This window comes from Gekko japonicus, unplaced genomic scaffold (genome assembly GCF_001447785.1).
Source record: "Gekko japonicus isolate JY-2015 unplaced genomic scaffold, Gekko_japonicus_V1.1 scaffold25, whole genome shotgun sequence".
NCBI classification, from domain to species: domain Eukaryota; kingdom Metazoa; phylum Chordata; class Lepidosauria; order Squamata; family Gekkonidae; genus Gekko; species Gekko japonicus.
Genome location: NW_015171502.1, coordinates 225,511 through 239,166, shown reverse-complemented (window position 1 = coordinate 239,166; position 13,656 = coordinate 225,511). Strand labels below are relative to the sequence as shown.

Here is a 13,656-nt window from a genome sequence, read left to right as displayed (position 1 = left end):
GAGAGAGAGAGAGAGAGAGAAGGAAGAGGCCGGGCACCTCTCCGTTATGCCTAAACCTAGCTAAACAAAAACCTCCGGCTCACCAAAGAACAGAAGAGTTGGATTTTGCATTAAAGCCAATTTAAAAATGAAGAGCGGGATTTAAAAAAATATTGGGTTGGATCCTGCAGGCCCGCTCCACTAGCAGCAGCGCTTACACCTGAGGCAGAGGTGCTAAAACACTCACAAGGCATTTACACCCGGCACAAGGCGCTCGCAATGCATTTTTGCAAAACGGGAAGCACTGGCCCTCCGCAGAAGGAAGCTGCAGGATTCAACCCGGTATTACGATTCCCGCATCGTCACCATCCAGGGTGGTATAGGGATTAGTGTGTCGGACTAGGATCTGGGTGGTTAGGATCCCCGCTCTGCCATGGAAGCCCGCTGGGCGAACTCAAACCAGTCGCTTTCTCTCTCTCTTTCAGCTTAACCTAAACTTACGGGATCACTGTAAGCATAAAACGGAGAATGAGAGTAATGTTGTAAGCTGCTTTCGGCACCCACCGGAAAGGAAATCAGGGTATAAATTTCCAAACAAAAAGACACCAATCCTCTAAAGGATCAGGAGCAACTCTTGCTGGTCTCACCAGGACACACGAAAAAGGGGACTTGCAGAGTCAGGTCTTCCTCTTTTCCTGCCGCCTTCAACTTCTCCTAGCATTATTGTCTTTTCCAGTGACTCCGGTCTTCTCGTAAAGAACGGCAGACTAAACAGAGGCTGTCGTACTTTGGTCACGTGATGAGAAGACAAGAGTCACTGCAAAAGACAACCGTGCTAGGAAAAGTTGAAGGCAGACAGAAAAGAGGAAGACCTAACGTGGGATGGATGGACTCAATAAAGCAATACCCTTGGGTTTGAAGACCCAAGCAAAGCTGTTGATGACAGAATGTCTTGGAGGTCATTCAATACGGTCGCCGTAAGTCAGAAGTGACTAGATGGCACTTAAGACACACACTCTCTATCTCTCTCTCTCACACACACACACAGAGCAAGGTACACAACCGGATTTCCCACAGGTCTCATGCTAGGGCCTCAACTTCAGTGCCAGCAGAACTGGGCAAAGCTAGCTAATGGCAGTATCAAGAACTAAACCAGGGGTGGCCAAACTGGGGCTCGGGAGCCACATGTGGCTTTTTCACACATACTGTGCAGCTCCCAGCAGGGCAGCTGGGGAAGCAAAGGGGGGGGGGGGCAGGCTTTTTCTCCCTCCCTCCCGCCTACTTGCTCTCTTTGTTTCTCTCTCTCTTTCCACCTCTTTCATTCTTTCCACCTCTCTTTTTCTCTCTCTCTCTCTTAGACAAACAACTATCATTAGCAAACAAATATCATTGGACAAATAAACATCCAATATACATCCAAATAAACAAAAAAAAATATCTGTTTTTACCCCTTTTGTTTTTATTTTTGGCAGTCTCATTTTAATATTAATAAAAGACAAATCTGCATATTTCCCAATAAAAACGTGTGTGTGATATTTCTTCATGTCTTGCGGCTCTCAAACATCCGAGGTTTATTCTATGTGGCTCTTACACTGAGCAAGTTTGGCCACCCCTGAACTAAACAGAACCTTGCAGTAAAACCCCTTAACACCAGAGCCAGGAATCAACACCAGGGTAAGTCCTGGGCCTCTAACATCCTGTTGTGAGCCCCCCAAAGTAACTGGCTGGCCACTGGATGGATCCACTCGTCTGATCCAGCAGAGCTCCTCTTATTGCTCTTCGGTTAAGAGCTGCGACCGCGGTGGAGCCTGTGAAATCTGAACTGATGGTCCTCATAATTCTGCGACTGCAAAACATCAGTCCTGTGAGCATGGAAGAGCCGAGGCTACCATGTCTATCTACAACGGACGCACAGCCTCGATTCTGAGAGAAGCGACTTGTAATCCTTCGCTGGTGGTTCGTTCCAGTGGAGGAACGAAGGAAGGTGCAGAGACACTCCAAAAAAGCAGAGACATGAAAGAGGGGACTCGGGAGGCGTGGGGGGACGGGACCTCACAGCAGAGCCGCGTGCGCTCTACGCCAAAAGACCTCCACCAGCAGAACACCTTGTGCACACAGAAACCAGCTAGGATGTATCTGCTACATCTGAGATGCCTGTGACTCCATGGCCACGACTCTGGGTCAGATTCTGCTCTGAAGCGCCGCTGCTGTTGCGCTGCTCCCTGCCCCGTACAGAGTGTGGCTGTTGGTTCCAAAACAACCCCTCTTCGACAAGCTGCAAACTCATTGATTAAAGCTATCGAATGAAGAGAGCTTTGACTCCAGAAAGCTTATGCAATGGAAATCTTGATGGTCTCTAAGGAGCTGACGGACTCAAAACTAACTTTGTACACAGTCTTCTCAGGAGGGCAGCCCACGCTGATCGGCAGTGGAAGAGCAAGAGCTGAGACCGGCAGCGCCTTAAAGACTAAAAAGATTTCCAGGGTGTAAGCTTTGGAGAGTCAAAGCTCCCTCCGCCAGATGGGGACCTCCATTTGTGCTCATATATGACAAAGGGAGTTTTGATTCTCAAAACATTATGCCTAGGGTTGCTAGGTCCTGCCAGGAAAACAGCAGGGGATCGGGAGGGACTTACCAGGAGAAAGGGAAAGGCCCTGGCCAAGTTGCCGGTGCCCCAGAGGAAATGACATCATCACAGCAGTGACTTCCGGGTGACGCTCTGGTATCTGGGCAAAAACTCTGTGGTAAAACTGGCTTCTATCATAGCTTTTGCCCAAATACCAGTGTTACCTAAAAGTCGCTGGCACGATGACATCACTTCCTGTGCAACGCCAGCAATGTACCCTGGGTATTCCTTTTTCTACTGTTAAGTCCCCCGGCTGGCCATCTGATTTGCGGCTGTCGAGGCGGGGGCTGTGTGTGGGGGGAGTCTGCTGGCGGGTGTGGCGACCCTATTTATGCTTCCAGAACCTTATCGGTCTCTAAGGTGCTACTGGACTCCAATCTCGCTCTTCTACTGCGGACCAACATGGCTACCCACCAGAAACTCATCCTCCTTTTTTTCTTGAGATGAAAGATTTCCACAAAGCACAGTGGAAAGGCAACCACCCGGACGCCTCGTGTTGCAGCCAATGGCCAGGAACAGCAGATTTTCCACCACTACTATTTTTCCCACAAGAAGTTTCCCCTGGTGGACAAACCCCCTCCTTCGGAGGTCCATCTGCACCCCAGGGACTCACTTGTTTCACTTTCTCCTCAAAGTCAGCGTCGTTGTGGTCCGATATCATCTGTGCAAGCCGAATCTGCTCTGCAGTGGCCTGGGACGACAGAGAACAAGATGGAACAGTTAAAAACATCTTTTTTAAAAAAAATAAATAAAAGCATGATGTACCCTAAAAGGCAACAAGGGATACTTGGCAGTGCGGTGGCAGGGATCTAGAAGAGTGAAACCTGAGAGGGGTTCCAACACAAAACAGGGACCAGGCCCAGCATAACCTGGAGCGCGATTTGAACAGCTAGACTCCGGTTTTAACCCTAGATCCCCCCTCCACACAAGAACCTGAATCTATGCCCTATGCAGGGCTGCTCTTGAAGACTGTCCAGAAGCTACGGTTGGTACAGAATCTTGGGGACAGACTGCTGACCACCATGGCTCGCAAGAACCATATTGCTCCAGTTTTGGTCCACCTACAATGGCTTCCAATTTGCTTCTAGGCTCAAATCAAGGTGCTGGTATTGACCTTTTAAAGTCCTGCACGGCCTGGGACCAACGTACCTTAAGGATCTCTTTCTCCCATACGAAACTATTAATGCTCCCTCTAAGCTGTGGAGTCTTGTGAGTAAAAGTTCTACTTCTATGAGCTACCGGCATTAAAGTTGTGAGCGAGCGATTTGGCTGCTGCATAAATTAGTTTGCTCTGGGGGCGTCCTTCCTGAGCTGAGACAGAAATCTGTGAGCCAGAGGCTAAAAAACTGTGTGCTAGGGTCACACTCAGCTTAGAGGGAACATTGGAAACTATCTATCTACTCGGGTCATCTTCAGAGGCGCTCCTTTGGTTGCCATCTGAGGCCTGATGGGTGGCAACCCGAGAGAGAGGGGTTTCTTGGTAGTGGCACCAAGACTTTGGAACTCCTTCCCCCTAGGGAGATTTACCTCCCTCTATAGGTGTCTTCCGCCAGTGGGTGAAGACTTTTTTTGCTTCACCAGGCACACACCCCAATAATGGTTCCAGCATTGTTTATGTCCTTTTATTGAATAATTTTAAATGTTGCTTTGAATTACTCAGATGTTTTAATGTTTTTATGGCTCCTGCCTTGAGGACCCAGATTGGGTGGACAGGCGGCTTAAAAATGTTAAGTAAAATAAAATGAACCAGTTTGGTGTAGTGGTTAGGAGTGTGGGAGAGCCGGGTTTGATTCCCCACTCCTCCACGTGCAGCTGCTGGTGTGACCTTGAGTTAGTCACAAGTTCTTTCAGAGCTGTTCTCTCAGGAGTTCTCGAAAGAGCTCTCTCAGCCTCACCTACCCTCACAGGGTGTCTGCTGTGGGGAGAGGAAGGGAAGGAGATTGTAAGCCATTCTGAGATTCCTTCGGGTAGTGAAGGGCGAGGTATAAATGCAATCTCTCTCTCTCGCTAACCAACCACGGTTTGAACAGCCTGTCTCCCATTTCCTGTCCTCTAAAGCAGTCAGCTTCATAAGCTCTGTCACCCTGATTATGCAGCGGCCCACGTGGCCACTTGCTCATTCGGACAACACGCCGTATCATAAATTTCTTCAACCGTGATTCAGCATGATGCATGAGATGACCCACCATCTCTACGCTTCCTTTATAAAACAGAAGCGATGATCTCAATAACCTATCTCTTAGGAGCCAAACCAGGAACAGAAATCGCTACATGTGGCGAACACTGCAGAAAGATTCCCCTTGGGTTTACGGAGAGAGCCAGTGTAACGTCGGACAAGGATTTGGGAGACCAAAGTTCGAATCCCTACTCTGCCATGGAAACCTGCTGGGTGACCTTGGGCGAGTCTCATGCTCTCAGCCTCACCTACTTCCAATGTTCCCTCTAAGCTGTGGAGTCTTATGAGCAAAAATTCTACTTTGTGAGCTCCTGGCATTAAAATTGTGAGTGAGCAATTTGGCTCCTGCATCAGTTAGTTTGCTCTGGAGCCGCCCTTCCTGAGCTAAGAGAAAACTGTGTGAGCCGGAGGCTAAAAAACTGTGAGCTAGCTCACACTCACTCAGCTTAGAGGGAACACTGCCTACCTCACAGGGTTATTGTGAGGATAAAATGGGAGGAGAGGAGAATGGTGTAAGCCGCTTGGGGTGCCCGTCGGGGAGAAAAGCAGGACATAAATACAGTGAATCAACAAATAAATTTAGGGACTTGATGGCTACCAAGGTACCGAGATGTTCTGAGAGACAAAAAGAGTAGATTTTTACACCCTGCTTTTCTCTACCTTAAGGCGTCTCAAAGCGACTTACAATCACATTTCCCTTCCTCTCCCCACCACAGGCACCTTGGGAGGTAGGTGGGGCTGAGAGAGTTCTGAGAGAACTGTGGCTAGCCCAAGGTCACCCAGCAGGTTTCGTCTGGAGGAGTGGGGGGGATCAAACCTGGTTCTCCAGATTAGAGTCCACCGCTCTTAACCACTACACCACGCTGCCTCTCTACGACAGTGCACATGCAGGAAAACTGAGGGTTTCCCCACTCTCCCCACCTTCTCTTGGGCTGAGAGAACTTTGGGAAACTGATTAAAGAGAGATCCAGACTGAAAACGACAGAGGACTGGGACACGGGATGAAGGAAGGACGCTGCGATCTCTCTCTCTCTCTCTTCCACTCCCTCCCGAGCGAGAACTCTGGCCGGCCTCCAAAGCAGGCGAGTTCAGTTGTGCGTTAGCAGAGAACATGCCAGGGTGTGGAGAGGATTTCCCCCACCTTCTCCCTTTGTCTCTCAGGAAGACGTTAGGGTCGGGCACGGCGATTAGTCACAAGTGAAGAGAGGAACGCTCGGAGCCGGGACTCCTCCCCTCCCCAAGCCGGCTGCGTTTCCATGGACACCCCGCGCCCCACTCTGGCCTCACCTGTGGCCGCTGCTTGTGCTGTGCCTGGTTCTGCGTCTGTGTCTGTTCCCAGCTCCCCCGGGCTCGGTTAGTGCCCACCGATGTCATCATTTACAGTATATACAAATAACAGTATTTACAAGGTAGAACTCTGCAGGAGGGGAAAAGAGAGCAAGTGGTTAAAATTGGAAATAAACAGGCAAATAAACTTTGGCTACTCTTCAGCACCAAAGAAGGGTACAAGGGTGCATCCCACAGCCGACTTTCCTCTCCGGAATAAGCCTGCGGGTATGCCACTCTCTGGACTGGGCCACGAGCAGGGATGCCAGCCTCCAGGGGGGACCTGGGGAGCCCCCCCCCAGAATTACAGCTCAGCTCCAGGCCACAGAGATCCGTTCCTTGAAGAAAATGGATGCTTTGGAGGGTGGACTCCGTGGCACTGTGCCCCCACTGAGGTCCCTGTCCTCCCCAGGTTCCACCCCCCAAATCTCCAGGAGTTTCCCAACCTGGATAGGGCAACCCACCCAACTCCCATCCCGTCAGTGGTCAGGAGGGAACCTGGCAACCCTAGACACAAGGTCACACATTCTCTCTACCTTGCAGAGATCTGCTCCGCCCTCCTTAACCTTGGTGAACTCACATTCAACCTCTTTTAGCCTCTAGACTAGCACTAGTACCCAAAAGGGAAAACTTTTGGCCTTTGTTAAGGTAAAAGGTAAAGGTTTCCCTTGCTCGAAAGCCAGTCGAATCCAACTCTAGGGAGCTGTGCTCATTTCCATTTCCAAGCCGAAGAGCCAGCGCTGTCCGAAGACGTTTCTGTGGTCATGGGGCCAGCATGACTAGACGCCGAGGCACATGGAATGCTGTTACCTTCCCACCGAAGCAGTACCTATTTATCTACTTGCAATTTCTTGCTTTCGAACTGCTAGGTTGGTGGGAGCTGGGGCCAGAGACGGGAGCTCACTCCGCCATGTGGCACTAGGGTCTCAAACTACTGAGCTACAGTCCTTCTGGTCTGCAGTTCAGCATCTTAACCACTTGAGCCACTGCAGCCCCCTTGGCCTTTGCTACTTCTCTGCTATTCACCTCTGAGACAAAGGTGTTTGATAAACCACTTTCCAAAGGGAAAAAAGTTTCCATGGTTAACAGAAAACTACCAGACTATGTTTTGAAACACACACACACAACAAGCAAAACTGGCTTTTGAGGCTGGCAGTGAAATGTCTATTCTTTTCTCACTTTGAGCCACCAGAAAGCCAGGGATTTCTTGGTGGCGGCTCCGTTCTGGTGGAATGTGCTCCCAGAAGAGATCAGGGCCCTGCAGGACCTTATGCAGTTCCGCAGGGCCTGCAAGACGGAGCTCTTCCACCAGGCTTTCAACTAAGGAGCCGCCAACAACAGTTGAAAGGTAGAGAACCCTGTCCCCTGGAACCACTAACAACAGCCTGTGCCACCCACATAAAGGATTAGACCTATGGGCCGATCACTAGAATACATCATTGATCGATGGCCGCCATAGTTTAATAATATGATTACTATCAGTATCACTTAAGGTCTATGGCACATTATAATGTTAAACTACTTTTAGATTATTTAAATTGTTACTGAAGTGTTTTTGTTTATGTAAGGGTGGGGTATAAATCTGATAAATAATAAATAAATAAATGCCCAGCAGACGATTCCCCTCAAAGATGGCTGCCACTAACTCAGCTGCTGCTTAAATGATCAAGCTCACGCCTGGTCCGAGATTCAAGCCACGGTCTTCATGGCTCCAAATGTAGACTACACCAGCTCTCAGAGTGACACCCAGAAGCCCAAATTTGCTCCCAGGATTTACGAACAGAAGCCACCAAGCTGGGCAAGGTGCTCTACGTAAAGTTATAGATTTATGCACTGTGAGAAGACGTCCGAAAGGTAACCGCAAACCAAGCTGAATAACACTGCTGAAGTACAATGTTTGCGCCATCCGGTAGACATGCAAACTGAAGGAACCGACCAGCCGGCACTCCCACTTCAGTAGACGGAATCCCCAAAGCAAGACCCCTTGTGAGAGTCCTTGAAAAATGTAAAACCTGGAGGGGGCAGGTGGAGATCCTCAAGAGAACCCACAGCCAGAAGTCTTGTGCGTTATTACTGAAAGTGATCGAGACTAAATCAGGCACGAGAACGGAAACAAAACAGAAACTAGATAGCCCGATATTTACTTATGATCCAGTCGTCGCTGGGGTTGAACCTCTCAACTCAACTAAAAGTTCTCTGGGCGGGAGTGACACTACTTTGTCTCCAGGTCTCTCCTCTTTGTTATCTACGGATAGGGATTCCTGGAATTCTCGGTAAGCAGGCCTCCTCAGAAGGAGGAACTCTCCAATCCGGAACCACGGGCGGCCTGGAAGGGCCAGATTTTATCTTGGGAGGCAGGGGAGAGAGAGGGGCACTCGATGCAAACGACAGAAGCTTTCGTTTTGCAATGGGGAGCCTGCACCATAGATTCAGGAGAGGGGACGCCAGAACCTTTGCTATCACCACCGTGAGAACAAGTGCTCTTATGTGGCCAACGGCCAGCAAAACTGCCTGGAATAGGAGGAGTTTGTTCCTGCTCCGGAAACTACCCTGCTCCCACCACCTCTACTCCGAGGACGGCAATTGTGCAGTGATGGTCCACAAACGCTGGGCGTTCTCCATGTTCTTCTCCCAGCCCCTCAACAGCGGAAGCTGTGAGGAAAAGAGGCTGTGAAGCCACAAAAGCCAGTTTGGTGTCGTGGTTAGGAGCACGACTCTAATCTGGGAGAGCCGGGTTTGATTCCCCACTCCTCCACATGCAGCTGCTGGTGTGACCTTGGGTCAGTCACAAGTTCTCTCAGGAGCAGTCCTCGAAAGAGCTCTCTCAGCCCCACCTACTTCACAGGGTGTCTGTTGTGGGGAGGGAGATTGTAAGCTGCACTGAGACTCCGAGTGAAGGGCGGGGTATAAATCCAATTTCTTCTTCTTCAAAACGGTCAGGACCGAGAGAAAAATCTTACTACCCGGCAGGCTCAAATCCTCAATACGCCATAAAGCTCAGTAGGAGCTAGTTGCTTCCCCCCAGCCTTACCTACTTCTGGGGGGGGGGGTGTTTGTTGAGGATCACATTAGCTATCTTCAGGTCTTCGGAGAAAAGATGGGATAAAAACGAGACGGACCGATCTACTGCAGCAGCACGCCTTGGAGCAGTAAGTCCTACAAGCTACTGGCAAGCAGCTAACCATCCCAGCACCTGAGGAAAACTTTAGGAATTCAAGATTTCTCCACTATGTTTTTATGCCATTATGAGGCACGTTATAGTTTTCAGTAATGGTCCAAGTCTTGCTACATACATAGTACAGATTTTAAGAGTCACCCTGCAGGAAGGCTCAATGGCACAGCACACACACCCCCGGTACCTCCCCCACCAGTTTCAATGAAATGTAGGCCCAATTTTTAAGCAGAAGCATGTCAAACCGGGAAGCTGGAAATTAAAGGCAAAATGAACTCGGCTCCTATATTTTGGAGCTTTCTCCATTTGGGATTATTTTTTTAAAAAGTAAGGAAGTATTTAAGACACTAGCATTAACCTGCATCATAAGTGGCAGGGAGGGTTTTATGGTTTGTTTTAGGTGAAATAGAAGCGCGCGCACACATGAAAGCTTATACCCAGAAATAAACTTTGTTGGTCTTGCAGGCGTCACTGGACTCAAAACTTTGTCCTAAAAAGGTGGTTAGCTGGGGTGCAGCACACATTTGTTGTGCGCAAGGTCCCAACTCGATCCCTGGTGTCTGCAATGAGAAAGATTGCTGGTTACAGGTTTGGCGAAATTCAAAAGTCCAGGAGCACCTTAGAAACCACCAAGATTTCCAAGTTATAAGGTCTCAAGCTCCCTTCATCGGGTACACCAGATCTGGTGAAGACTTCTGGCCAAGGGCTGTTTGCCAGCCTCAGCAGACCACCCTGAGCCGAACGGATTAACACATCAGGTAGCTGCATCTCTTCATAGGACAGTGAAGTGCCTTCTCTTCTGTACCCACATATTACTGGAGCTGAAAAGCTGCCCACTGTTTTTATGGGGTTTTTTACAGAAGGAAGTGGTCTGGGGACATTTGTTTTGTCAAATTCTGACCGGAGTGGTGGCATAAGGAAGGAGCTTCACTTCACTTCCTGTATTAGAACGTCAGAGTGGTTTTCATCTCGTGGGCGGAATAAACTTCCTGATTACACATTAGGCCTCTCAGTCGGGGAGATCAACATCTACGGCCGTTTGTTGTTTTAAGTGGAGGTTAAATCCCCACGCTGTCTGCAACGCTGGGATTGGATCGGGTGCTGCCGGAACCCAGTGCTGAGAAGTCAGAAAGAGTTCTGCCGTACTTCCTGGCTCCCCCAGATCACTCCCAACTGCAGCATCAACAAGAAAGTATTACTCAGTGCCTTTTGTGCCTATCCAGGTGCCAGCCTGAAGTTCCAAAGGCCCACATTTGGCAGGGAAAGTGCCAAATTTCAAGATGGGTATTGACTGGAGAGGATCTGGCACACAGAAAAGTCACAGCACGAAGCAAGAGCGATCAAGAAGTGTGGCACTAAGCAACCCTTAGGAATACAAATACTTAAGGAACTGAGTTAGAAAGAAGAGAGAGAAGAGAAGCAGAAGAATGGGAAGGGCCGATTTCAAGGAGGTGGGCGCAAGGCAGGAGCAAGAGCTTGATGTCTCCAGGTGTTTGAGACAAGCGTTAGAGCGAACAGCATTCTAAGAACACAAAACACTTGTATTCCGCCAGCGCTCCTCACAACAACCCTATAAGGTAGGCCAATATTACTACCCCCATAACTTGGAAAGCAAAGATGTCAATGCTTGGTTCAGGATGCCCAATGAGTTTATAACTCAGCAGCAATTCGAACCCAGGAGACTCTCAAGTTACAGCCTGCACGCTAAGCCCAAGAAACACACCTGTCATTTGGAAGTGAATCAAGGTGCCCAGGAATCTCCTGTTTTAGAGGAGTCGAAGCAAGACACGAAGCAGGCAAGACGGACCCTTAAAGGTGTGGGATTCCCTCCCTCCACACCTCTAGCATTGAAGAAGAAAAAGATATTCGACCCAGAAAGCAAAAGCTACAAGGAGGCTGATTCTTCTCAGCTGTATACATATTCAAAAGAGCTAAAGATGCTGACAAGGGTCTTATGTTTTTAAGCCATTCAACCAGGCATGCTCCACAGCTGCAAAGGAAAACAGCTCAGGTACACAAAGCAGGCAAACTGCCCTTGTGTTTAAGGAGACATTTTGTGCCTATAGCAGTTCCCAAGGCTGCAATTCTCTACACATTTACACTATCAGTGGATTCACTCCTCAAGTCAACGTGCATGGGATCAGGCAGCAATGCCAAAGAGGAACTTGTCGTAGCAAGAACTGTGCACTTCTGTGAGAGATCTTACTGCTTTATCATGCTGTGCAGCGAGAGTTATCTGAACTGGTTACAAAAAGCTTTAAACTCAAAAAACTTGAAAGGGTGCGAAGTGTCATTTTGACTAATCGTGGGAGCCCTTTTGAGACACAGTGCAGACGGTTCTGTTGAACTCAGACGTGGAAGTCCAGGGATCCTCAGACACGGACTCCACTGCGGATTCTCCGTGAGGCTCTCTCTCCTCTTCTTCCCCCATCTATGAGACTACCAGCAGCCCATTTTGTGGATGGTTACAGAAAGGACTGAATCGCTCCAAGACTGCAAAGAGCTCTGCGGTAGAAGCACAAAGTTATTAAGAAATGGTTTCTGCAAAACTAAGAATCCTCGTTGAAGAAGTAAACCGTGACACCACAGAGGATCCTGAGCAAAGAAATGCTGAAGAAGCTGATTGGTTACACAATGCTGGTCCAAGTTTTCTTTCGCAAGATGACCTTCCCAGAATGGAGTACTAAAAATATGAAAAAGCAAGGAAGGGGAACAAAACAGTATAGCTTTCTCACAACCACTCCATCCTCGCCAAGTTTATCATGTGGCTAATTGCAATACGGCAGCAATGGACAGAAAAAGACCTAAAGATGATTTTGATTACGGGTCACGAAAGAATAAACTATATGTGAAGGAGACAGAACAGACTCAGCATGAATGCCAAGCCACAGAAATCGGATGCAAGCTTAGGATCCTCCTGTACAAGCAAATGCTATTACCGAAACTTGTTTCAGTTACAGAATTCCAGAAAGTATACCATGCTTGGCTTTTTTATGGGAAGAAAGCTGCCTCACTTTACCAGAGTACATCTCTGGTGTGCCTCTGCATTATTGCTTTCTTTCATAAATGCCACACCTTCTGAATCAATTTTTTTTTTAACTATCCAAGGAAATCCTGCCTTCTTCTGCTGGCCACCTGGCATGAGGGATTTGGCATGATATCACAGCATGATATAGCATCGGCTCCAAAGGTTCGCATCCGGGCCATGCAAGCCAAGACTCTGTACTGTCGGCCGTGACAGACCTAGGCTCAAACCCGTTAAAAATCATTAAATTAAATTTTAGGTGACTCATGGTTTCTCCTGGCCTATCCTACCTCACAGGGCAATCACAGGAGAGAAGCTGCCCTGAAGTTTTTAGAGAAAGAAACAGGGCTGAAACTCGAGAAAAAGAGAAAGGGGGAAAATATGATTAAAGAAGATGGTAACAAAATTACTTAGTATAAGAAAAATGCAAAGCTCTTTTTAAAAGTCTGGAAAATTAAGGATGTGTTTCAGTTGAGAGCCGGTGTGGCACAGGGCTGAGCCATGACTGCCCTGGGTGAAGCCCCACCTTGACAAACTACTCTCTTCGTCTTAGCTCCAGGGGCAACTGTCATGGAATTAAGTCCTGGACTGAGGCTCGGTCCTCTGCTAAACCTATGTGACTTTAATTTCTATAGTAATTAGGCTCTATAGTTGAATCTGTGGTTCTGCTTCCCAGGAGGCTTCAGGACTCTACTAAATGCTGTGGCCTTCCGGTACCGATAACCCTGCACACTCTGCCTTTGGGAATGCTATTACCAAATTCTAAACAGATAAGAGTATCCGAGCCCAGCTTCCTGGGCCTCCCACGTGGCAGACGAGAATTCTACCACTGAACCCCCCCCCCATGCACCCCCCGTTTCTCCAACAGCAATAGGGGGGTGGGGTGGGGGTCAAAACTCTCACCTAACTAACAGTCCCATCCCGCCTACAGCTCCAACGGCTGTAGGCACACACGCACACGACATAAACCCTGAGTAGCGTTACTCGAGAGCAATCCTGCAGATAGCCAGGCTCGCAAGCGACGCTCCCTCTACGCTGTGGAGTCTCGTGAGCAAATATTCCACTTTGTGAGCTCCTGGCGTTAAAGTTGCAAGTCGGTTGCTGCAGAAATGAGTTTGCTCCGGAGCCCTCCTGCTTGAGCCGGAGGCTAAAGAACTGTGAGCCAGCACGCACCGGCTCAGCTTAGAGGGAACGCCGCTCTCGAGGAGTGAGTCTGGAAGTTGTGTTTGCCTGGCTTCCGAGCGGCAAGATCAGGGACTCTCTCCTCTCCTCCTCCCCCCCCATCACCACCACCACCACCACATTTCCACACATGAAGCGGCTGCAGGGCTTGGAAAATATTTGGAGACAGG

At 48.9% G+C, this 13,656-nt stretch overlaps 1 protein-coding gene across 7 annotated transcripts in view; it reads right to left on the bottom strand.

Moving 5' to 3' along the window:
- Positions 1 to 13,656, bottom strand: part of UBAP2L (ubiquitin associated protein 2 like) — an 81,529-nt gene that overhangs the window by 66,121 nt on the left and 1,752 nt on the right. For all 7 annotated transcript variants that reach the window (XM_015419152.1, XM_015419151.1, XM_015419154.1 and 4 more), the window contains exons 2-3: positions 6,069 to 6,198; positions 3,219 to 3,296 (exon numbers count right to left, since the gene is read on the bottom strand). In XM_015419152.1, the coding sequence (XP_015274638.1) occupies positions 3,219 to 3,296; positions 6,069 to 6,158 (168 nt within the window). In that variant the 5' untranslated portion in view covers positions 6,159 to 6,198. The remainder of the gene's footprint in view (positions 1 to 3,218; positions 3,297 to 6,068; positions 6,199 to 13,656) is intronic.